At 37.9% G+C, this 27,124-nt stretch overlaps 1 protein-coding gene across 1 annotated transcript in view; it reads right to left on the reverse strand.

The window, feature by feature from the left end:
* Window positions 1-630: 630 nt before the first annotated feature.
* DNAAF9 (dynein axonemal assembly factor 9) overlaps window positions 631-27,124 on the reverse strand; it is a 2,711,795-nt gene continuing 2,685,301 nt past the window's right edge. Inside the window, exon 37 of the mRNA XM_044064082.1 lies at window positions 631-5,890. Within this exon, the coding sequence (XP_043920017.1) occupies window positions 5,784-5,890 (107 nt within the window). The 3' untranslated portion in view covers window positions 631-5,783. The remainder of the gene's footprint in view (window positions 5,891-27,124) is intronic.

Genomic DNA, 27,124 nt, shown 5'->3' on the forward strand with positions numbered 1-27,124 from the left:
CAGTTCCAACAGCAGTAGACGCAACAAACCTAATAAAAATGAATTTACAGTCAATACTTAGATGTGCTACTAATACATGTAACTCAGTATGAATTACAGGAGGAATCAATTCTGGGCACATTGCAGGTGCTGAGAAGAACACTTACGGCTAACATAAAAGACTACAACAACTCTAATTTCATGAACTTTAATTGTACTTTTATTTAGGAATGGGATCCATTCCCATCACAGTATTAGAAACCCAAATGACTTGGAGAAATTAAACTGAAAGAGTGTGTGTCAAATGAAATAACTCTTCTAAGACACTTCCATATCTAAAATCACATTGTTTTAGTGACTAAGAAAAATGAGGGATTGGCAATACCTAGTGTGATTATTCAGTGTTTTAAAGCCAAGTGCATGTGGAATGAACATATTTAATGAAGTGTCCTTATCAAGTGGAAGGCCACTCTCTGACAATACTTGGTTATATCTATATGTTTACAAAAGGTTGATAACACAACTTGCGCAGTGAAGGTATTAGTATCTATCCTGGGTTCAATGTCAACCAACAAATGACTCAGTTATAAGACCATCAGACAAAAAACACACATTAAAAGAAGCACCACACTTTCTAAAAGTTAAACAAATAGTTTATTTGTTTTCAGCATTACAACAAAATAACAACTGTAAAAAGTGCAAACACCACATGACTACAGATATAAACGTGATATAAAAATAAACAGGAAAAAAGTAATTTTATATATTTTACTGAATTGAGTAGAATAATAAATATAACAACATAAGCAAATAAGCTTCAGTCACAAATCAGTTTAACTGAAGTTACAGTAGTATGTGCAAAAAATATCTTTAATTTAACAATATCCAAAATTTAAAGCACTGAAAATTAGTACAAAATTGAATTTGGCACAAATTTAAAGCCAAATAATCAGGTTTCTAAATTCAATATTAGTATCTGTTTTGAAAAATCATGTAAAATTAAGAAACAATGTCTCAGCATTTTGAGGTAACGTTTCTTCAAAAAGTTATGCAAAAACGGAATTGTATCAAGTCACAGTTTTTAATTTCCTGTTCTAATTCAAATTCCCCTTTTAAGAATACCATGTAGCATTCCACAGCTTATTTGTGCAAAATAATAAAATGTTCAACTTGCTAATTAGGAACACTGCTAAGTGCAACTTAAATTGCCTCCCTGTAAGTTTAATAATTATGCTGTGATAGGCCTTTGTGTTGATTACACAGTATCGATGATAAATCCAATACTAATAACTTTAGAAACCTGGGTTGTTGAAAGATTACAGGGTAGTAAAGGCTGCAACTGTTCCCTGTACAAATTTGCAACATTTTGTTCTATAACTTCAGCAACCTATATGTCCACTCGCCCAGTAAGAATCACACAAACAGTTACTGATAGGATCAGCTAGCATATAAACTCCTTGAGGACTCTGCAAAACAAACTTCAGTAATAGAAAATTTCAAGCATTTTAATAAAAAAAATTGGAAATAAAGTCTAGAAGTCTGACAGCACATTTTGCTACCTGCAGATTTTCCAGCTTATTAGGACGGAGTATGTAAACATTTAAACATTACTATTCTGAGGATTTCAGTATCAGACAAAAAATGGTTTAATGTGTCACTCTACAAACTTGTAAGGACATTGACTCAGTACAATTAAAATGCAAGGAAAGTGAAATTAATTCTGGAGGACTTTCATGTATGAAAATGTATTGCTCTCCAAACCTGAATTTATTAATCTTTAGGTTATAATTTACTAGCACCCAACATGAATTAATTAGCAGCATCAAATCACTGGAGACAAGTGAAATCCTCAGCAAAATATGTCAGTCCTCAAAGAGTTTAGAAAATAACTTTATATCAAGCTGCATATTATACAGTTAGTTTCAGTCCTTTCACCAACACTGTTTTATTGCTCCTAAAACAACAGCAGACAGAGCAATAAAATGGAATGTCTTCCATTTGTTCAATTTGGTTAGTGCATTAATCTGCGCCATTTAAAAGGCACTACTGTGTTTCGCAACAATAGCACTGTCACAGTTTTTTTTAAAGTCTGTATTACAAAAGTCACAGTTAAAAATATTAAAAAGTGAGGTAATCAAATTGAATTCAATAGAACAGAACTGCTGACAAAATTGAAATAATATCAGTATGGTGAAAGGCCATTTATATCAGATATCATTACAGTAAGTGTCACTCATGCAATACATATGTTTATGTTTTGTACCATGTGCTATACTAACGCTTCCTCTGCCTCACTCTTTAAGCAATGCATTGATATGTGTGCATCGCAAATTGAAATTGCATATTTACAACTGTTTAAAAATTCTGATCTGCTTATTTACAAATTGCAGCTCCTAAAAATAGCCACTTACTACAGAATTTGAGAAAAAGGGTTCATTTTTTTTTTAAAAATACTTCACAGATCAGAGCAGGCCTTAAAGAGTGTGCAGAGTATGAATCAAATTTAATTACTGACTTAGTAAATTGCACTTAGAAAATTAACAGCTACAGTTTTCAGACTGAAGCAAGAGTTATCTCAGCTGCTGCCCCAATGTGTATGTACTTGTTTGAGGTTACAGCGTTATAAACACTACTGTTCTAAGCTATATGGCTTTTAAAATGCATTGTCTAGCTTTGAAAAAAAGGGACCAGCAGTGTATCATTTCTATTCTTTTAAAAGCTGAAGTACGCACTTCTGACTTAGCATCAAGTTCACACTTCCAGTTTTCTAGAAACAAATATCAGCACTTTTCTTCCAAGAATTTTATTACTCTGCCCGCAGCTTTTCTAAGCTGTTCCAAAGTCTAATCCAATTTACATAGTGTTTTAGAACACTGATAGTCCCTTATTACTGTGCTGACTAGCTAAGTTTAACATACAGGCACTATCTTTATAATACAAGTTTTATCATGCATAGACGGTTCACATGTAAAGCCTCAGCAAGATTATATACCTGTAATAAACATTATCCTGTATTAGATACCTACTGCCCTACACATAGAATACCTGCCTACATTTATAGTACTTGATGCTCACTTTTAGCTTCAGAAGACAGTTTCTTGCACATGAAGGACAACGATTCAGAAATGTGTATTCTGCTTAAAACCCAACCCCCACCTTAAAGAGGCATAGATCATCACTTAGGTGTGTCATCTTGAAGTATTTTGGAAGTAACAAGTTAGCATGACAATGTCTACCACACGCATGCAGTTTGTATGATGATTACTGTGTTAGTCTTACAAAGTTTTGGGGGCACAAAGCAACCTAACTTGGAAAATAACAGCTATCAGCTATGATGTTATCATAATGAGATTCAAAACACTTATTCTTCTAAAACACAAATGTTTTACATATAATGGAAGTTTGGGGGGTTAAAGTCATACCAGAACTGGTTTGCAGTCATTTCATTTTGTTAGCCATTCAAAATCTTGTAAAAGCAACCACATCCCTAGTAGAGAATACAGATGAAATGCAAATCGGGTCAGCAGCGCAGTGCTTAGCACTGTTACATTTTCTTTTGCATCTAAACAGTGATGAGTACAGAGTACTTCAGCTCTACACAGCTACAAATGGCATTAATCTTGACACAGTTTCAACACAAAATCTGTACTCTGTAAATAACCTGACATTATGAATGACCTTTAAGTAACTCATTTATATACCCAGCACCAGTTGCTTACTGCTAACATTTTTAACAGTGGTTGCAGATACTCCTCAGTCCATGAATATGTAAACTGTGCAGTCAGGGTTTGTCAGAAAGAACATACATCCTTAAGTTAAGTTTCTGTTTTTAGATAGTATACTTATGGTGTCATTCATTATGCACATAATAATTCAGAGACAAGCCTGGACAGACACTAAGTATAAAGAGTAGAATTAATTCACCAAACAGGAAAAATGACCAAAGCAGAACGGCTGACCCAGCATTAATGTTCTCTGCATTGCTGCTATTCATACACTGCTGACATCTAGTGCCCTGTCCGATAAGTACAGTTGCCAGAGTTTCAGTTTTGTGTATCAGTGTGTAACACAGCTAAAGTAATATGATTAAGTAACTTGACCACAACAGCTACTATGATTACAGGGCAACGGTGCATTTAAATGTTGATCCTTATGAGCAACATATGAACAAGAACTAGAGATAATCTAGCTTATCTGGCTTTATAAAAGCTTATATCACTAAACAAAACATTTCTTTACACTTGCTTGACAGTACTATTAATGAGGAGCCCTTCGTATAATCATCTTACACATTAAAACCAAGGCATCCTTGGAAAAGGAATAAGACTGAAAAAAAAACTTGATCAAATTCATTCCCTTGGTTTTGCAGTGTAACTGCTGAAGTAAACAGCAAGTCATAATTGGAAATAATGTTCTTAGCTGATAAATGAGCAGCTAGTTTCTAGCTCCGTGACTCAAATCTGGCTATTAGGCTATATTTTAGATCATCAAAAAACTCCAGCCTACCATTTTAATTCTAGAACCATTACCATATTTTAAGAAATGTTTGCTAAAGCTGTATGTGGATTGGAAATTCTCAAGAGACATATAAAAATTGCTTCAGCAAAATTAGGAAGTTAGCAATTTCCTTCCTGGTTGGACAGACCACATATTTCAGCAATGCACAAACTGCAGAGCTGAATGATGCATTCATGTTTGCTGTTGGAACACTTTTTAATGGCAGGAGAGCTGTATATAAAGTGAAAAATATCAGGATGGCTTGCAGACAAGCATTATTTACTGTGAAATGGCAGTGACCTTAACTGTTCACCAATACATATTTTAAGAAACAAACCAAATACGGTTTGATTTCAAGATAGGATAGCCAAGTATGGTTATCTTGTCACCGTACACAAATGAAGATGAGGGTATTTCTCATGGCACTGCCATTGCTTTTCCGTGCTGTACTAATGTAAATGAAAATGATCCCAGTCAGATGCAATACTCAACTGTTAAAGATCACTTCTAGAAGTATATTCTAACCAGTGCAATGATCTCTCTCTGACAAAACAAACAAGTAAAACAACTGTTTGCTTATGATAGTAGAGGCACATTTTAAATTGAAATGAGAATGTAGAGAACATATTTCAAGCATTTTGAACTACAACAGCAGCTTAAAGCAACTACTAAAACAGATGACAAGTTTTCTTGCACATCAGCATACACCACACCTTAGTAGGAGAGGGTGCTGGTTTCCCTCAGTACTTGAACAGTCTCTCTACAGTGCCACATCTGTACATCTACAGGCCTTTTGTTCCTTAATTTTCACTCAGTCAACAAACACATCACTGAGCTCAACTTTCAATATGTTGTGCTACAATCAAAATGCTGTTAATGCAGTAGTGAGCAAAAAGTTCAGGTTTATCATGCTCTCCTCTGCACTTTTGGAAACATTTTAAAATATCACATTGCCACAAGCACTCTTGACAAAAACTAAAAGTGACATAATGAAAAGAAGAAATGGAACTTATTTTACCACTGCAGTAAAGTCAGAAACAAGCCCACAGAAATTCCTCCTAAATATACAAAAGGAGAATATTGCCTCAGCAATGCAGTTATGAAATAACAGCTGACCAGTGGAGTCTCTGAATTCTGAGAAAAAAAAATTGAAGACAAGTGATCTGAACAAGAAAACAACCTCTTGTCCAGTGACAAAAATAACTTCAAGAACACTGCACCTATGCAAGTAATCATCCCCATGCTGACACTCAGTTGTAGAATAATGCATGTACAGCAGTCACCCCTCCCAAAACTGCTAGCCAATTTTACATTGCAAACAGGTCAGAGTAGTTTTGTCCTTCTAGTTCTTTGTTGTATTTTTCAATTTCCTTGTTGCACTCTTCGACATATTCATTTATGAACTGATCCATCACTGAAACATAAGATGTAAGGATAATTATTTTTGAAACAAATTAAAAAAAACATGCATTAGTAACTGTGATGTTCATCTTACGGAAATGGGGAAGCAAAAACGACTTGCAAATTTGTCATATCAGCACACCACAACTTCATTAACCTGAGAAAAACATGCAGTTCAGTAGACACTACAGGCTTCCACTTCCACTGCAAGTCGGTTCTGAACATTGGTCATGCTTGAAGCAGGACTGGAGGTGTTAGTCTGAATAAAGATATATCACTGATCACCAGCAATCACTGGGTAAATATTTGGGGAGGTGCATGGAATATTAAACAGCCCTAACATACAGACTCTCTTACCCATAGGAAACAAAAACAATGAATACCTGAAGATTAAGTATAATTTCTTTTATCTGCTGACGTTAAGTAGCAGTTAAATTTACAAGATGGCTGTCACCAAAGAACCTTGCATGTAAGAATTTTCAGACAACCAACTTAAAAGTCAATATTAGCCATACAACATTAATGTTGCTCAAGTCAACAAAGGCTCTCATCAGTTTCACATTAGTGGTTTTGAAGTGAAAATGACACGTTAACAAAAATAAATCAGATGCCACATCCCCAATACGAAGACCTGGCTGTAAGTGTACTATCAGGTTAATAATGTGTCACAGCTTTGAAATACTCTGACAAAAACTATTTTCTACAACAACATACTGCTGGTAGTACAGTGTAGTAGTTAAATAATTAGGTGTAAATAAGCTACTTCCAACTTATAATAAATAATGTGTACTCTTTTAGTCTCTTACTAGCCTAAAGCTCTAGGTTCAGCAGTGCAAACACGCAGATGCAACTAGCGAGTCTTACACATTTAATAAATACTAAAATGGCTTCCACAACCTTGGTCAGGTATAAACTGGATAAGGTTTTAATAGGTCCAATTTGTCTGCTACTGTTAAGCAGAGGAAATCATTCTCAGCATGGTTTCTATTTATGTGCTGGCAATGATTTTGAAGTTTTGGGGCTTTTCATTTTTGATCCACTGTTGGGGAGGGGGGAGGTTCTGTAGATAGGAACTCCTGCTCCAAAAGAAAAAAAAAATTATTTTTCTTTCATTTTTATTTTTTTCCTCTCTGGTTAAATTTCAGTTTGTTTGTTTTAGCTTTTTATGTATTTATTTAATTAATTAACATTTGTTTACTGGGAAAGTCCAACTTGGAACAAACCAACGGAGTCCTGGGGAGAAAAGTTCCAGATGCAGGTCTTTGTAACATGGGAGAAAACCGGAGCACCTGGAGAAAACCCACATGAATGCAGGCAGGACATGCAAACTCCACAAAGAAGGCAACCCAGCCGAGAATTTAACTGGAGAACCTCTTGTTGTGAGGCAACACCAAAACCACTGCATTGTCTTTGACTGATTTCTTCCAAGCAAAATGTACTGAAAACTACTATAACTATTAACTACAGTATGGTTAAGCAGAAGAACAATATACATGAAAACAACAGTAGTCAATCATTTCACTAGCAAAAAGAAAAAAAATAAAAGGTACTAAAAGTAGAGGCAGGCTGCAGGTCTCATAAAAACAGGTATATGTTTTTATGTATAGATGAAACATATATATGTTTCTCTTATGGGTTTTCATGTTTTATGAAAGAATGAGTGTTTTTAAAAAATCTTATTTTAATGTTTGGGATACCTTTAAGTGCTTTATTAGATAATTGAGGGATACATAGTATAAATATAAGTGTGTTGTTAGTTCTTGCATACACCTGAAGAAGCCAGTTGGTGAAAGCGCTTGTGTATTCTGTGAATAAAGCTTTTTGGAAGAGACCTACAGCCTGCCTCTACTTTTCTACATTGTTGGTTTTATTCTTTGCAATCTGAGGTACCTGGTAATCCTTGTGATTTCATTTTGTTCCTGTGGAAGAATTGTTATTAATATTTCAACACACAGAGACCAGGAAATGGCTACAGAAATGGAGAATACAGAGTTGGATTACAATCCTTCAAACAATATCTTATGGACTGATAAAAATGTCAATAATTTCATACTGAAGGTGAGCGAAAAGAATAATCCATTTTTATATGAGAAAAATCGATCAGAATCTGATGAAATGACTGAAATAGATTTTTTAGCACTGAAAAGTGAATTGTTCTCTCTGGAAAAAAGAATTGTTAAGGCTCAAGAGAACACAATATGAGAAATACCACTTGCAAATGTGTATTGAAGAAAGTATTGAGAATTTTAAAAATGCCGGCTCAGACCAATTGCGATCCTTTGTTACTCAGTGCCTGGCAAAAACTGAACATACTAACAAGTCTGGGGTACTTGAAATTGTTGTCGGAAGCTACCGAACAAGAAGAACAAAGAATCCTGTCAACTGTAAGAATTAAGTACCTAGACTTGTGTAAGAAATATGATTCTACTGTCCTTATGAAACCAGTAACTGATATATTAGATAATATGTCTGCGTATGGGCGTAGACTGACCCAAATTAAATTAAAGAAATTGCAGAGAGACAGAAACGATTTTCTGAATGGTCATGTGTTTATGTGGCCGAGAATTGTTAATCCAGTTACACAGGGAAATAATAATACTGTTATGAACATTGAAACAACTGATCTAACATCTTCCAACAATGTTATTATGAACAAAGAAAGCATTCTGCAGGTTCCAATACTACAGAATGTTAATGATGTACAACCAACATCTGAAGGAAGTGGCCTTATGACTGCAGGGTTAGGGTGTAACTCTGTTGCATCCGATACTACAACCGCCAAGAAAAGAACAGTTACCACTAAAGTGCAAGTGCATAATGGTATGAATGGGAGCATACAGAATGGTTTTGACGATGAACTTCTTCCTACTACTCCATTTTTTGGAAGGTACTTGACCAATAGGTCTACAATTTCCGTTACCAACAAGAAGCCGTTCGAACAGCAAAGGAAGGGGAAGGCAGAACCAGTCCCAAGTGAGGGGAAGAAGCATAACCAGGCACAAAAGGAAACAAACGGACAGTATGGTGAGTCCCTACACCATAAAGAAAGCGTTCTTAAGCAACAAAAGTTAGTTATAAATTTATCACATCATTTTTTGTCATATAATGAGCTCAAGGTTTTAGAAAAAGGACTGTTGTTTATTCCTACAATGGACTCTGAAATCACAGAAGTAGTTTTAGATATAAAAATGTTTATTAGAAACCTGATGTTGAAAATGATGTATACTAATGATAATATGAACAATGAGTTTGTGTATAGCAAACCTAGTTGTTTTATACCTAACATGAATCCACTGATTTCTGCATTTGAAAAAATATGTATTGATGAAGTATATAAAAAATTTTATGAATAGGAAATGTTAGATAATAAAAATAAATGGCATAATCTAACTAGGGATGAATGTATTGCTCTGAAAAATCTAAGAACTAATAACTCTATTATGATACGTCCTGCGGACAAGGGGGGACCTATAGTGATCCTTGACAAGGATGATTATGACAAGAGAATGTTTCTTCTCTTGAGTGATAGATCTTTTTATAAACCTATCACGCTGATAAAAGTTAATAAAATGGTTAAATACATACATGAGCAGCTAAGGTTGATGGTAGACAATAGTGTTATAGATGAAAAACTCTTTCAATATTTTCTTATTACTAAACCTACCATTCCAATAATACAAGGATTACCTAAGTTGTATAAAAGTTTAGATAATCCCCCAATGAGACCAATTGTGTCTGGCAGGAACTGGTGTACTGAGGCTATTTCTGTATACTTGGAAAAAACTTCAAAAACTCTCATTAGCACTGTAGAACATATTCTTAAAGACACTGAACAATTTGTTAAAGATCTTTACAAATTTTGTGAGCATACTATGAATAAACAGATATTATTAGTCACATTTGATGTTGTCTCATTGTTTACAGTTATACCTAAAGAACATGGAATTAAGAGTGTAGCAGATCTAATGCATAGTTATGGGAACTATGACTGTAATAAGATAGAGTTGATATGTAAGCTACTGAATCTTGTTTTAGAGAATAATGTGTTCATATACAAAGATAAGGCTTTTTGGCAAAATCAAGGCATTGCCATGGGAACGTCTTGTGTGAATAGTTATGCCAATGCCATAATGCTGAAATGGGAGAAGGAATATTTGATGAAAGATGACTTTATGAATGATATATTTGTGCTATCGTAGATTTGTAGATGACCGTTTTATGGTATGGAAGGGCACTACTGAAAAGTTGAAAGTATTTACTGATTACATCAACACCTCTACAAGTTTCCTTAAGTTTACTTTGAACTATTCAAGCAAGGAAATAAGCTTTTTGGATGTTTTGATTATGCAGGCCGCAAATGGTGACCTGAGTATCAAAATGTATAAGAAAGAATGCCATGTTAATAATCTCCTTAGGAGAGACAGTATGCATCCTCAGTTTATTTTTAAAAATGTAGCTCAAAACCAAGTGAATAGAGCTTCTAGACTCAATGCTATGGATGATGCATTTGCAACACAACTAATTAAAGTAGAAAATGATTTGTTAGATAGAGATTATGATCGGAAATGAATTGATTATAGTATTAATGCAGTGAAGAATATGAGACGTAGTGCATTTCCAGAATTTACCATTAAGAATAAAAAATCTTTAAAGAGACAATTATGTGGTCCTAGAGACATTGATTTATGAAATAATAACAAAGGAACTAGACCCTGCTTGAAATGCCAGTTTTGTAAATATATAAATGCAGACAGTGTATTTATACACCCAGATACAGGTAGATCATTTAATTTCAATGTTAGTGCTAGATGTGACTCTTCACATATAGTTTATTTAGCCACTTGTAGTCACATATTTAGCCACTTGTAGAATTTGTAACACATTTTATATAGGTAAAACGGATAGATTATTAAAAGATAGAATCAGAGAGCATAATTATCATATTAAAAGGGGAAGCTCTTTTAACGCTTTAGGTAAAAGCACAAAAGAAACTAGTATGGAGCACCAATTTACCTTTAGGGTGATAGATAGGTATTTTGAAAACATAAGGGGTGGTGACATTAATGTACAAACAGAGAACTTGGAATTAAAATGGATAGTCAAGTTGAGAGCTGATTATGGACATGGCCTAAATGACCATGTACCGTTAAAACCTTTCTTAAAAAATAGAGCTCTACGTAGTTATTCTGTTGTATTTTTGAATGCATATATTTATGTAAATATTTTATAGATGTTGGTATTTATTAAAAATGCATATATGTTTTTATGTTTAGATGAAACATATATACGTTTCTCTTATGGTTTTTCATGTTTTATGAAAGGATGAGTGTTTTTAAAAAAATCTTATTTTAATGTTTGGGATATCTTTAAGTGCTTTATTAGATAATTGAGGGATACATAGTATAAATATAGGTGTGTTGTTAGTTCTTGCATACACCTGAAGAAGCCAGTTGGTGAAAGCGCTTGTGTATTCTGTGAATAAAGCTTTTTGGAAGAGATCTGCAGCCTGCTTCTACTTTTCTACATTGTTGGTTTTATTCTTTGCAATCTGAGGTACCTGGTAATCCTTGTGATTTCATTTTGTTCCTGTGGAAGAATTGTTATTAATAACACAAGAATCGTTTTTATGCACCCTAGTTTCTAACAACTTGTTGACAGACTTCCAAGTGTGGGACAATATCAAAATGGGCAAATGCAGAGGTGATCACAGAATCAATGAACCTACATGTTATTCTAAGAGTCACTTGGAATTCTGGGTGGAGGTACAGTTTTGGATAGCTGACATGAACAGTGTCTGCTGGGCTACAACTACTGTGTAACTATTCTACACCTCTTTTGTCTTCTAAACTGCCTTCAGTAATTTTAGTCTGGGTACAGTCTTTTCCTTCTGTGCTTTACTATACAGTTAATTTTAATTTCTTCTGAATATATATAGTATTTTGTGCTCAGAAACATCTGTTGGATCCATATTTATGGACAAGACTTGAATGTGGGTGGCCCACTAAACAAACTTAGGACGGCTGAATTGTCTGGCGAATTACATAAGTTTTAACCAGAGCACTGGAGGGAGCTGCTATGCTAAAAGCTGAAGGTGGTAATCAAAGACAGCACTTTAATGGTAAGATTATGCAACCTGCTTAGATGCAGAAACACAGTTTTGGGCTTACTCATTACAAGAGTGAACTAAAATGAACATGGGACAAACACTTTGCCATGGAAAACTATTAATTTTTGTGGGTTTGCTGGAAGAGATAAAACAGGCAATCTGTGTGTTGTTTTGAAAACACATCGTCAAAAAAACTTAAACTTCCTTCTTCTCAGCCATTCACAATCAAGGAGGTACATCAGGCTTTATACCACCTATCTCCACTGGATAAGCCACCAGACAAGTTATTTTTAAACTGCTTAATGTGTACATTGGAAAAAGTGAAAGAGGGCCAACTGTTTTTAATGTGTGGACAAACACAATTTCAGAACTATTCCAAGAGGGCAATGTAGCATAGGAAATCATTTTGCTGCAGTGAGGAATCTCAGCTATAACAGAAATCTTGCCTATTGTTTTCAGACATGTAGCTACTGCTCAGTATTTAACTGCAAAATAAAACTTATTTGTTTGGGCAGGAGGAGGCTGTTCTTCAATTTCTGAAAAAAATACTTATTAACTGGGTCAGGTTCCACTGAGTCTTGCTCTAGTCCAGCTATATCAGGGGAATCAATATTAATGGAATGTGTGCAGTCTATACTCTAGGAGCAGGCAAAGACTCTGGTAAGTATGCATCAGTATATAATTTGTAGAATAGTGGAAGCTGCCAGGTGCTTTAAGTTAGATAATTCTCCTACATACATACTGACCAGTCACAACAACATGCTAACCAGTCCACAGGGCAGAAAACATAAGAAGCCAGCTAAACTGATAGCTAGCTAACAGTGTAGCTTTTGAAAAGACTTCAACTACAGAGAACTGCTTCTCTAGCTTGCAAGAAATAATGGAGGAAGATGGCAAAATGGCTTGAGAAAATGTAATTACTTCAGACCTGGAGTCAAACATGCCATCACTGGAGCCTGTGTTACATGCTGCCTCCAAAGGACCCAAAAACTTTATTGCTAAACCTAATAAAGCGTCTTCAACTGGGGAAGAATAAAAAACTCTGATTTGCAGTCATGAGGGACACAGAGTAATTAAACAATGGATATGTAAAGTTATCAGTTCTATTCAGAGTGGAAGGGTTGATTTGTGTGTGCTACCCAGTATGGTTATTACTGCAGGATTTGGTTCATCAGTCCAATTTTCAGCTCATGATATTTTCTCTTTCTTCCTGACAAAGGAAAGGGGGTTGAGCACTCTGCCCTGAACACAGCTGTTAGTGTACTATCTGAAGGTTATAATTAGGTAGAGGTGCTTAACATGGTTGCTGATACGCTAGTTTATTGCTTGTTGTTAATACAGTGGTTTGTTGTTTTTCATTAAATGTTTGGGGGATTTATTCTATGTTGAAATGCACAACTATTCAGCACTGGCCTAAGAAGTTTAATGTGGATGTTTTGCTGTTCCAGGAATGTAAACCTAAAAGAGACATATTAGAACTGAAAACAATTTTAGTGACCAAGACTGTTTTTCCAACCAGCATCTAAGGCAAAGGCAGGAGTTACTATTTTAATCACAAGGCTTCTGGATTGGTAGTTTGTTGAGCAAAAGAAAGTCAGGTATAGGAGGCTTTCCCGGGTTACAATTCCTACAGAGGACATCACACCAACTATATCTAATGAACACATCACCAACAAGGATGCTCCACTTTTCTTTCAAGAACTTTTTCTTTTCTTTTAACCAGAGAACATCAATATGCCCAATTAGTGACAGGCAATGTTAATGTGGCTCCTAATTTGATTAGATATAAATCAATACCTAGTTTGGAGAAGCATGTAGGAGCTCAAAGAACAACAGCACAACATATAAACTGCACATATTTAGTGGATATTTGGACAGGGTTACATGATGTAGACATTCATACCTTTACAACCCCCATTCCAAGCTCAATTTAGTCAGACTGATTTTGACTGGTTTCTAATGGTATGATGAGGAAGACAGAGCAGGCAGACATGATAATATTCCTGAAGACTGACCATGCTGCTACTATTTTGTAAACTGGATTTGTCAGATGGTGTGGACTAGAAGTGCCTTTGGTGTGTTGATCCCCTTATTTTCAGAGGCAATGATTTGTTGAAGAAAATACTGGAAAGAATGAAAGAATATAACATTAAATACTGCAGGTTCTTTCCTGATGGCAATTTGGTGGGATTCTTCAAAGCTTGGGTTGAAAAGTCTTTATATTTAAGTCACTGGATTCCCAACACCAGGCTGCTGAAAAGGAAGTGGTGAGGTTCTTTGAGTTATTTACAAAAGATACGATTTAAGATATTTATATTTAAGATAATATACAAGATATTATGTCTGCTTAAACATGAGAAGTCTCATCTTTTCCTACATAAAATGAATACTTATTATTTGGTTCATGGGGAATAAATCTGCTGGGATTCTGCCCCTGTAAGCTAAACAAAAGCATCTACAGAGCATCATACCAGGTATTTATAAAAGAGTTTCAGAATAGTGTATGAACAACAGGAAGGAAATCAATAAGGAATTTGTGAAATCATACAAGAATTTAAATAGAAAAATGGCTGCAAATAAGGAGGTATTTAAGAGAAAGATAAAAGCTTTTTATTTACAGATGATTTGTCTGTTCTGTCACTGCAGCTTGATGATGCCCTTGCAGGCCCTAATGAAGAAAATGAGGATATTAAAGCTAGTAAGGAAACTTCAGGCAAAACAACAGGTCCAGATGGAACTGATGTACAAGTATATAAAGAGTTTCTAGGTATTCTTAGCAAAACCCATCCTCATCTTGTTTCAATTCTTTCTGATGAACAGCTATGTTCCCACACCAGGTATTGACACTGCAGTGCAGCATAGGGGGTGTACCATCCTTCGGAAGAGATGTGCCTCAGCTGGTGGTAGCTCAAGTGGCTCTAGAACAGGGGTGTCTAACCTTTTGGCTTGCCGGGGCCGCATTGAGTGAACAGAAATTATCTTGGGGCCGCATATAAAATATATCATATAGTTAACTTTTTTGCTGCCACGGGCGACCAAAGTCAACCTCCTGGCTGTACTGTAGGTGCATTCGAACAATGAATAAATGTAATAAATGCCTAATATTTGCCTTAAAATTCTTATTCTAATTCTAATTCTTAATCTAATAGTTAACTCTAACATCTTAGCCAATATATATATATTTTTTTTAACAAATAAACAGGTAGGCAACAGTTTCTTACTGATACAAGGATGGTAGCTTTCAAATAAACAGGTAAGCAACAGTTTCTTACTGGTACAAGGATAGTAGCTTTCAATAACCTAATCATAGCCCTACCATTAAGTTAAACACTGTTTACTTTGCATGCTACACAAGGAAACTCATTCACTTGCAAAGAAAAAACTGGCACACAATACCACTTTCATTTTAGTTATTCACTACAGCACTACTAAGTCTAGCTGGGAAAAAAAAAAAACACTCCAGCAGTCCAACTACATAAAATGTCAACATTAGCAGTCCTACAATACTATAATCCACAAAAATAAGCTAATAAATTTACAATAAAGTAAAGAATTCACATTACTGACTTAATAAAACAATTCTGAATAAGCTACAAGAGGGTCTCATCCAAACAAATGACTGGTGCCAGAAACATGGCGTCAAGCTAAATGCCAAAAAAAAATGCATCATCATCCTCTTTGGGGAGAGTGATCCCCACAAATTATCACATTAATAACAATGTTCTAAGCATGCAATCAGTCGTGATGGACTTGGACAAGTCCACAGTCTGCTCAGATGGGTAATCACAGAGACAGAGGAAGAACATGCAAATTGAGGCATTGACTGGAGGTCAGGATTAAACCTTGCATCTTATGCATGGGAGGCAAAGGCCATAACCATTATGCCAACTGGTCTGTATTTAAGAAAATAAGCAACTCTGAAAACTGTATATAACTACAGCATCATAGCAGTAGTCTAACATATACTGAGGTAGGAAAAAAAACTTGCTAAAGTTCCTAGGCATGCTCATAGGTTATCTCAACCATGTTGTCAAAATACTGACATCACACCCACAACTGCACCCACAGTTACTGCTACTTCTCAGAGTCACCTGTACTGGAAGCCTATGTCCTTTAGGTCCATAAGCCTACAGTACATCCTTGTGCTCCATCAAGATATGTAAGAGTAAATTATGCTTCATTAATTTTTTTTGCAATCAAGAAACATAACTGGAAAAAACAGCATTAAAACTCACATTCAAAGAAATGCATCTGGCCAGTAGCGGATTATGTTTACTTTTGGGTTGTTTTCAAATCACAGGCTCCTTGCACACATTTTTAGGGACATCTATATATGTATGTGTCCTTTGATTCACCTTACTGATTGTATTAAATTATATTCCTTGTATAATACAGCACCACTTGTTAGAATGTGTTTTAAATCTGTAGTTTTGAACAGTCTTCTAGTAAGCAATGAAACAAAATGTATGAATCAATAATGACAAAACTACCAATTTCAGAAAATTCCAACCATAAAAGGTCACTCAAACTTCTATCATTACAATCCACCAATATCAGTAAATATGCAAAATCTCTGAGTAAAGCCATAATAATTCCACATTAAAGGGATCTGTAACTAATGAAGAGGTTGCTAACAGCAAACAACTTTAAATTTCATTGTTTCATCTACAAATAAAGTGCCTGTTGCCCTTGAAGAATAAACTGCCCATGCTACATTACAAAAATGATAAGCTAGTAATATTGCAATAGAGAATGGATGGCAAACTGATAACAGGTTACTAGGTAACTCCTCCAGAGGAGGACATTTACAGGACTGCAGCATCCACTCCCTTTAAAGTACAACACAGTACAGTATCAGAGATCCATCTGCATACTGTGAGAGTAGAACCCACAGCCTTCTGTATCAAAAATAAGTATACTACCTGTTGTGCTACTAACAGTGCACGCAGACTTGGCATGAGCAGCACTAAACTTCTCTTCCCCTGAAGATCTCAGCTTCTTGTAAAATCCTTACAACTCCTATAATCACAAGTGGTCGTATGGGTAAAGGATTCCAGCTCTTGTTCCTTGTACCTAAGGTACAGGGTTTGAGCCTGAATAACACTAACCACCAGGTGTACATAATTGGGGCACACACACACACACACACACACACACACACACACACACACACACACACACACACACACACGTATTAAATCAGATCACTGCTGTGCACCTAGACATGATGTTAACTGCATCAAAAACTTCTAATTAAAATAAATTATGTTCCCTTTACAAAAATGGCAGAACAGATATCCAAATATTCAGGGAAGAAGGTTTTATAAACTGATATCTACATACAAATCAATTTGTTAGGGTTTATCTATTTTCTAAATAAGAAAATCCCCACAAACTTCAGTAAAACACACACTGGTACCTGAACTGGAACCAGCAGCATGCCACTAGTTTTAGCTTTCATGTAGCAATGTAAAGTGTACCTTCTTACAGAAAAAATAAGTTTTGTATATCGTGGGCATACCTGTTCCCACAGTTTGCTAAACCGTTTGAAGGGTAGCCAGTATTTCACTTCCTTATTACTCTGTTTACACTGAGATAGTCTTGAACCTTGGAGAAGTGAGTTTATCTAAGCAAGCTCATGGAGGACCCAATTAATCAAGAATCTCTGCTTTTAGAAATGTGGCAAAACTCTTAACTACAGAGTTCTACACTTTTCCTCCATCAAAACAAGCTACTTTCATACATAACACAGAAACAGTAGGGACATAAAACCTAATGACCATTAGACTGGGGAGTCTGTCATTGATTTTATCTTCTATTCAATATTCATTTCACATACTGGAGGAAATAAAGTGAGATATAAGAGTGCAAATAACATATCTTTGCTAATTACAATCCCTAGCAGCAATGATATACTAACAGTCAAGTTAGGCCAATCCTCCCATATGGGATTAAAAACAACAAACTGTATGCTGTTCCACTCCCCACAAAAAATAATATGGTTTCACACCACTGGTGTTTGCATACCTTATCTGAATTAAAACCTCTTATGTCGACAGTTAGAAATAAAACCCCAAACAGACACTTTCTGAGAAACAAAGTATTGACATTTTTTTTACTTAAACAGAGGAGAATACATGGGGGTCTGTTCTGGTATGCACTTTTGAGAATAAAACTGTAGTGTCAGGTGTTTTGGGAATAAAACTGTAGTGTCGGGTGTTATTTAATGACCTAACCCCCACACAGATATACAATCACACATTTTTACATCAAAAGCCAAGAATAATGATAACACAAAAATAAAGTGAGGCAAATTTTGTGTACTACAATGGAAACAACAAAAAGGGAAATGAATGTGCAGAACAGGGAACAAGTGTCATCAGGAGGAGTGTACAAATAGCTCACCCCCTCCCAAAAACGCTGGACAGGTCTGGACAGATGCACATCTAAACTATTCAGTTAATCAAGGCACCATCACTTGCTGCAGCTTAAATTACTTACAGACCCACGGGCTTCATTATACATCAGCTAAACTACTTGCAAAAATCATAGTTGTTAACATGCAACCAAATGCAACTCCAGCACTGCTACAAAGAAATATTCTCTGCACACAGATGAAGAAATATGCTTATTAGTCTGCAGCACAATCAGATGCTGACGATTCATTTTAGTCCAATAAGGAAAGCGGCTGGCGCTCTCATTTGGCATCCATATCCTCTTCAGCATGAACACACACACTGATGTTTTTGGTGCAAAAACGGGAAGCATACTTTGGCGCATGCGCACTTTGTGGTTACACGTCACTGCCACAACATCCAAACCAAAAAAGTGTTTTTACACTGAAGTTGTACCTAAAGGTTGCAGGCCGCATGGAAAAGCTCTGAGGACCGCATGCAGCCCGGAAGCCACGGGTTAGACATGTCTGCTCTAGAAGATCCCATGGCACTTATTGAAAAAAAAGAAGTTATGTACCAACCATAACATTCCATATTAGTTGTCTTCATCTCTCCTTCCTTCTTGCTCGTTGGGTTCGGAGCCGATCCTCAGCTCCGACTCGGCCATCTTCAATAGCTCAAGGGCTGTTTACTGGCCCGAGGCTACCCCTTATCCCATAATGCCTAGCAATAGCTACCCAGATCTCGTTTGAAATAGCTAACTCCAGACATAACAAGAGAATAAACCAGTCAAAATAATTGGTTGACTATACCTGCCATATTCTCTAAGTCAACAGAGGAAACAGTGAACAGGAACTCCTCTTGGTCCATTAGGACAGGGGGACGGAGGGTGGGACGCAAGAAGGAAGGCGAGATGAAGACAATTAACATGGAACGTTATGGTAGGTACACAACTTCTTTATGTTAAGTTGTCTATTTTGCCTTCGTTCTTGCTGATTGGGACAGCGTCCCTAGCACCTAACATCCTGGGTGGCTCAGTGGAACAGACTCTTCAGAACAGTGGAACCACAGTCAGCCCTGCTTCTGGAGACCATATCCAACTTGTAATGAGAAATAAAGGTATGAGGGTTTGCCCACGTAGCAGCTGCACAGATAGAATCCATGGTCAACCTGGACTGGAAGGCTACAGAAGTGGCCAAGGCCCTAGTAGAATGACCTTTCGGTTTAATAAGTAACTCTTTATTCCTTAACTGATAAATGAAAGTAATAGTGTGTGATAACCATCTCGACAAGGTTACCTTGGAAACTGGGAGACCTTGTTTGCCTAAGGCATAAGAAGGGAATAATTGGTCCGACTTCCTTATTTCTTTAGTTCTGTGCAGGTAAAAACGCAATTGTCTATGGATGTCCAATTGGTGTAGTTTGTACTCTGCCTTGTTGGTATGATTAGGGAAAAACACAGGAAGAGCTATAGATTGGTTTAAATTATTTTCTGAGCAGACTTTAGGAAGAAATGAAGGATTAGTCCTCACAGCAACCCTGTCCTTATGAAACACCAAGTAGGGAGGACGAACACATAGTGCCTGAAGTTCGGAGATGCGTCTGGCTGAAATAATAGCTACCAAAAAGTGTGTCTTTCAAGATAGAAACTTGATGGAGCAGGATGCTGCTGGTTCAAAAAGGGGCAGAATTAAGGAAGTTAGGACTAAATTAGGGTCCCAAGGAGGAGGGGGATCTCTCACTGGAGGCCTAAGAAGAGATGTCCCTCTCAAAAAAGCTTTACCGAGCTTATGAGACATAATGTTAGAATTTGACAAACTAACATGAAAGTTAGAAATGGCCGCTAATTGTACCCTGATTGTAGCAGAAGCAGACCCGGAGTGAAACAGTTGTGCCTGGAATTCCAGAATTTCGTGGACTGGGGCTGAAAAGGGATCCACATTCCTAGCCTCTGCCCAACAAGAGAAATGTTTCCATTTGCTAGCATAAGTTTTCCTTGTTGTAGACTTATGAGAGGAGAAGATAATCTCACGGACTGCTGGGGAAATGCTAGGAAGCCTGGCTAAAGTTGGAAGTGGAGCAACCAAGCTGTGAGCTGGAGAGTTTGGAGGGAATGATGCAACCCGCCTGACTGATGAACCAGGAGGTCTGGAACTGGGTCCAGAGTCCAGGGCTGATCGAGAATGAAACGGTGCAGGAACGGGAACCATATCTGTCAAGGCCAGTAGGGGGCAATGAGGATCATTTTGCAACCCAACGATAATGCTTTCTGTGTAAGTTTGGGTATCGGGAATAGGAGGAAAGGCATAAAGAAGTCCCTGGGGCCAATCGTGGACTAGAGTGTCTCTGGGAATGTGACCCTGAAGCGGGAGAAGTAGTTGCTGCATTTGCGGTTGAAGGGGGTGGCAAAGAGATCGCAGCAAGGCTGTCCCCATTTGCGGAAAATAGGATTCGCAACTTCCTGATTCAGAGACCACTCGTGAGGTATGAGGATAGCTCTGCTGAGCCTGTCCACTATGACGCTGGATCTCCCAGGGATGTGTGTCGCAATCAGAAAATGTTGGGAGGAAATCGCCCACAGCCACAGTCCGAGTGCTTCTCGACATAGGGGTAAGATCTGGTTCTGCCCTGCTTGTTGATGTACCACACCACTGACATGTTGTCCATTTGGATAGCAATGGCAGAAAGTCTTGAAGGGCTTACAACGCCAGGAGCACGGCTCTCATTTCTAGGACATTTATGTGCAGGTGGTACTCGTGAGGTTGCCAAGTGCCTTGGACTGTCCTGCCCAGATAATGTGCCCCCCCCACCCTATCAGGGAGGTGTCTGTCATCACTGTGGCTGCTGGAGGGGGTTGTATGAAAGGCCTGCCCTGAGTAACTAGTGGGGAGACCATCCACCAAGAAAGATGTCTTTTACATGCATCCGTAATCAGGATCATGTGAGTCATGGGTAGCTCTCGGAAAGACCACTGCGTGAACAGAAGCCACTGAAAGCGCACTAGTGGGATTAGAAGAATGGCTGCTGCCATGGAACCCAGAGTTTGAAGGACGTACCTGACTTGGATCCTTTTGCTCTGCATTAGAATTTGTACTTGCTGACGAATTGCAGACACCCTTTCTAGTGGTAGCCTTGCAAACATATTCCTTGTGTCTAAGTCTGCTCCTATGTAAGTGATAGATTGACAGGGCAACAAGGCAGATTTTCTGAAATTTATTGTAATGCCTAGCTGGGTACAGATTGTGATTGTGTGGTCCAGCGCTTGTAGGAGTTGATGCCTGGTGGTAGCAGTGAGGAGCCAGTCGTCTAGATATGGAAACACCTGGAATCTTTGATGTCTCAGGTGAGCTGTGACCACTGCCATACATTTGGTGAACACCCTGGGGGTTGTGGTGAGACCAAAGGGCAGAGCTCTGAACTGATAATGACTGGCCCCCCAGCCAGAAGTGAAGATATCTCCTGGAGTGCCTGTCCATTTTGATATGGTAGCACTCATCCTGAAGATCTATCGAGCACGTCCAATTGTCCTGACCCAGAAAGGGTAGAATGGACTGTAGCGTGACCATCCCAAACTTTGTTCTTTGTACAGACCTGTTTAGTCTGCTGAGATCCAGAATCGGTTTCCAGTCCCCTGTCTTTTTTGGTACTAAAAAGAACCTTGAGTAAGTTCCAGATCCGTGCTGGTCTGCCGGGACTTCCTGGATGGCTCTTTTTTTCTAGCAGTTTTAAAACTTCTATTACTGCTTGCTCCTTCAGATTGGGTGGAACATTTGGAAGGGTCTTCCCTGACTGTAAGGGAGGTTGATGGAAGGGAATTTTGTAACCTCCGGATATAATGGACTGTACCCATCTGTCTTGTGTTAAACTTTGCCAGGCTTTTGGGTACAGTGAAAGTCTTCCCCCGACTGCCTCCAGAGGTGAGCAGCCGGGCAACCGTTCAGGGATGCTGGAAGGGCTTGTCAGAGAAAGATTCACTTTTGCCTTGGTTCTGCGGACCCCCTCTGCCACGAGGGTGGCGTCTATTATTATTGTTTCCCCCTCTGCCTCTGGAGGAAAAATCACCACGTGTGTCAGGCAAGGCTCCCCGAGATTTATGGAACCACATCTTCCCACTCTTCTGACCCTTGGGGTAAGGTCTAGAGGGAGTGGAAAAACGGACTCCCACGGCAGAGAAAGTCTTGCCATCTTGCTCACACCTAGTCAAAGTGTCTTTCACCTGTGGTCCAAAAAGAAAGGAACCATCAAAGGGGGTGTTGGTGAAGGACGCTTGAAAGGGTTCCGCAAAGTTACACAGCCGCATCCACGCATGCCTCTTAAGGGCCACACCCATACCTGCAGCTCTACTCGCCCCATCGGCTGCATAGGAAATGAGCCTCATGGAGGAGTTAACTACAGAATTAAGCGTTGCTATCTGGGAAGCTACTTTGGCTTGTGCTCCCTCAGCTGTTGGATCTTGAAGGGTATCTCCGAGCTCTTTAAGGAGATCCCTTTGAAGTCGGGTAAAATGACATAGGTAGTTCAGTGACCTCATGGAGAAGGTCGCTGAAGCGAACATTTGCTTCCCGTATCTGTCCATCGTCCTAGACTCCTTGTTACGGGGATGGACAGATGAAGAGGTCTCCGCTAACTCTTTTTTGGTGGCTGCTGCTACCACCATGGCATCAACAGGAACACCTTTAGAAAGGAATTGCTTATCCTGGGGTGCTGTAATGAATTTACCAGGTCTCCTCGGAGTTGTTTCCATTGTATCCAGAGCTGACCAAGCCTTTCAAGCCACCACTGCCATAAAAGGCAGAGAAACCCAGGAGGTGGAAGGTCGGGAACTGAAAGCATCCAGAAATACAGACTCATCCTCAGTGGGGGCTAGGGGATTCCAGTTCCCCTTCTGCTTAAGCATTTCCAGGATGTCCGAGAAGGAAACATATTCAGAGGGGGATCTTGGGGACCCTTCCGAATCATCTAAGTCTGTATCAGAAGTGAAAGACTTGGGGGAGTCAATGTGCTTCCTCTTATACTTTTTCTTCTGAGGGGGCTCCTCTGAGTGATCAGGACAGGCCTCGGAAGAGGAGGAAACCACCCAATGGGGTATCCTGGAGCATCGGTTCCCTATGCTTAGGGGCTGGAGGAGGAGCAGAGGTTGGCACAGGCACTACGGGGGATGGAGCCGGTGGGGCTGAAAGTGGAGCTGACTCAGAGGACAGCACACTCCGCATGACAACAAAGGCACCCCTGCCACGAGGCAGAGAAAGTTCCAGTTCTGAAGAAATAGAAATCTTTCTCTGCACCGAGGGGGATGGCTCCGAGGCTGATGCTGGAGCCGAGCTCATCTGCACCGACGCTCCGAGAGAGAGAATGGGGTCAGACAAGGGTCCGATGCCACTCGCCCCCTCAGAGCCGACGAGGGAACCATGGCGCCCAGATCCCTCGATGGAAGGTACCACCGAGGGAATCGGAGCCGACGTCGGAACTGAAGGAGATAGAGTTATCGCAGCCGACGGTTCCACTATTCGAACCCCAACGAACTCCGGCTCCGAACTCATTGGAGTCGGAGGAGGAACATCAAGAGAAGTGGATGGAGCCGATACCTGCTGAGGAGGGCTGGACAACAATTTAGCTAGTGCCTGCAACTTTAGCAACCTACTGACTACTCTCTCGACATCATGATCCGACAGCCTAGAGGATCGAGAGAAGTGAGAGGAATGGTGGCTACGCTCGCTTTGAAGTAAAAGAAACCGAGGAGCTGAATGCACCGACTCTAAGGAAGGGGACCTCAGCCTCTTGCGGCTCCGAAGCCTCTGATGGAGCCGACAGGGAGGTTGCCTTGTCGGTGCCAGCTGGAACCGACGTTGAAGGAAAATCCTGTACCGAAGTTAGCTCCGAAATTGGAGCAGACGGCTTAGTGGATTTAGGGGATTTCACTGGCTGTGAAATTTTGGCCAGTGAATTCTGGGGTTTAACAGACCCCTAATAATCAGCTTATTCTTATGCTCCTGCAGGACACTTGGACTAAAAGCATGGCAAACAGAACAAGAGTCCTGCAGGTGCACAGCACCTAAACAATAGACGCAAAAAGTGTGCCCATCTGTCAGAGACATTTTCTGACAGCATGAGTCACACTTCTTAAACCCAGAAACCTTAGCTTCCTTGGACATGCTGTACTGGAAAAAGGAAACCAACCAATTTAACTGACAATAAGAAGAACAATATTCAGTTCTACAAAAAAGGCACACCTACAAAAAAGGCACACAAGTACCATCTAGAAGGATATAGATAAAGGTTTTTTTTTTTAAAGGTAATAGGACAGCCTCTAATTTAAATGGCTAACCTAAAAGAAAAAAAAAACAGTAAGAAAGCCTCTAAGTTAAACGGCTAACCTGGAGAAGGGGGGAGGGGTGGGGAGAACTCTCTAAGTTAAACGAGTTGTACAAAAAAAGGAACACTATAGAATAAACAGTTAACTACAACAGTAACAACACTATCGCTAATAATAAAACAGAAAAATATACCAGACAAGTTAAATTCTAGAGAGAATTTACACAAAATATTAATATACAAGCCTGAGCCAGAAAAACGACACCTCGCAGCTGAAGCGGCAAATGAGATCTCGGTAGCTATCTCTAGGCATTATGGGATAAGGGGTTGCCTCGAGCCAGTAAACAGCTCTCAAGCTATTGAAGGTGGCCGAGTCGTTGCCGAGGATCGGCTCTGAACCCAACCAGCAAGAACGAAGGTGAGATAAGACAACTTAACATCAAATATTTTTGTAACCCCATATACATCCTTCCATGTCTGCAATTTCATCAGTAATACACTACAATTTTTGTACATACTCCTATCATTCCCATTTCCTTAATTTCATCTTTTCTCTGCAATGCTTTTTCTAAAACCATTTTCTTATATCTGCAAATATATCTGTCCCCCTTCTGTTTTGGTATAAAATAGTCCTTCACACCTTCTCTTTAGTACCCACATTGTAACAAATTATTTTTATTCCATTTCTCATTTTCCTCACTCCTCCTTCATATTTACCATACAATATCATTTCCATATTAATTTCCTTGAAACCTTCCAAATAATATACATTTTAAACTTTTCCCAAAAATACTTATTCATTTCACATTCTAAAAAACACTGCTTTGCAGTTTCCTCTGCCTTGCAATCATAATCCATTTTTTCTTTGTTCCATTGTTTTATATGTAATATTTTTTCTTAACAGGTAACTTGTTTAATAAACTTCTCCACAAAAGTCCCCAGCAACATAAAAATCTTCAGTTTGTATCCTTGTATTATTGCATTTCTATCATTTGATAAATCCTCCATGGAGATATATATATATATATATATATATATACACACACAAAGAAAAAATATTGCATAATTTTATAGTACCAGTCATTCTTCATTTTTTTAATTTCCACAAATTATTTTCCTTTTTACTTGTTTCCATATATTTTCACACCTGTCATATAACAATTCTACCACCATTTTATTCTCCCTGTTTTTTTACACTATTAATAACTCAAACAGGTGTACTGATGCTAAAAAAAAAAAAAAAAAAAAAAAAGCTTTCAGACCTAACCCCCTCTTTTTTATTGTATATTATTCCTCCTTTTGATATGATCGATTCTCAAACCTCACATAAAACTGAAAAATATTTCTAGAAATTCCTTTTCTATTTTACAGGAAACAGTTTGGTAGGATTCTTCAAAGCGAGTTTCCCCAAAATGTATGTATTTAATATATTCATCTTTTTATTATATGACAAAATAAAACTTTACACCACACAAGTACTGTTTATTTCTTCTAATTTTACTTTCAACTAAGTATGTTTTCATATTCCCCAAACTTAACCTTTAATATATTGATTTCCTTCCTACTATAATAAACTCCATTCATCTTCTTTCACCAAATCTATTACTTTTTCCTTATTCAACTTTAAACCCACCTTTTTAATTACTTTCAGTTCTTACTCACCCATCCCTTATTTTTTGCTACAATAACCAAATCACCTGCATAAAACAGACACACCTGGTATCTCAGTTTCTTTTCCCATCTTTGAACATAATTCATCCATTTCTGACATAAAAGTTAGAATAAGTGCATTCATTACTAGAAGAAAAATACACATGCTTAAGGGACACCCCTGCATAAGTCCCCTTCTTACTGTGAACTATTTTCCCAAACATCCATTTACCATTACTTTCACCCATTAATTTTAATAACAAGATTTTTATATTTTACTTATTCCATATGGTTCCAAAATTTCCCACATTGCTTCATGGCTTATCTTATCAAATGCCTTCTCTACACCACATAACTAATCTTACCTCATTTTCCCCTGTCAAGATCACACTTATTTCCTTTACTATTAACATTTCTTTTACTTCTCTCCCTTTTATAAAAAACACATTTCCTATTATTTCAATCAACACCTTTTGCATTTTTTATATTATTCCTATAAATAATCAGTATTCTCTAAATTACAAGTCCTTTCATCTTTTTTCCATATAAATTTTTAACACCCCTCTACATACTTCTTCCTGCACTGTCCCTTTATCTAACCATTTATTTAAGGATCTGTATTAAATCAGCAAATGCCTAAAAAAGTGAATGCTGATTTATCAACCCCATGTAAGCAAAAGCTTACAATCCCGAACACTCGGAACAGCGATTTTTTTCCCCATTTTTCTTCTTTCTTATTTTAAGTTCTATATTTTTTCTTCTATATTTTATTCCACAAATATCT

This window comes from Protopterus annectens, chromosome 2.part2 (genome assembly GCF_019279795.1).
Source record: "Protopterus annectens isolate FY-2018-M chromosome 2.part2, PAN1.0, whole genome shotgun sequence".
NCBI lineage: Eukaryota > Metazoa > Chordata > Ceratodontiformes > Protopteridae > Protopterus > Protopterus annectens.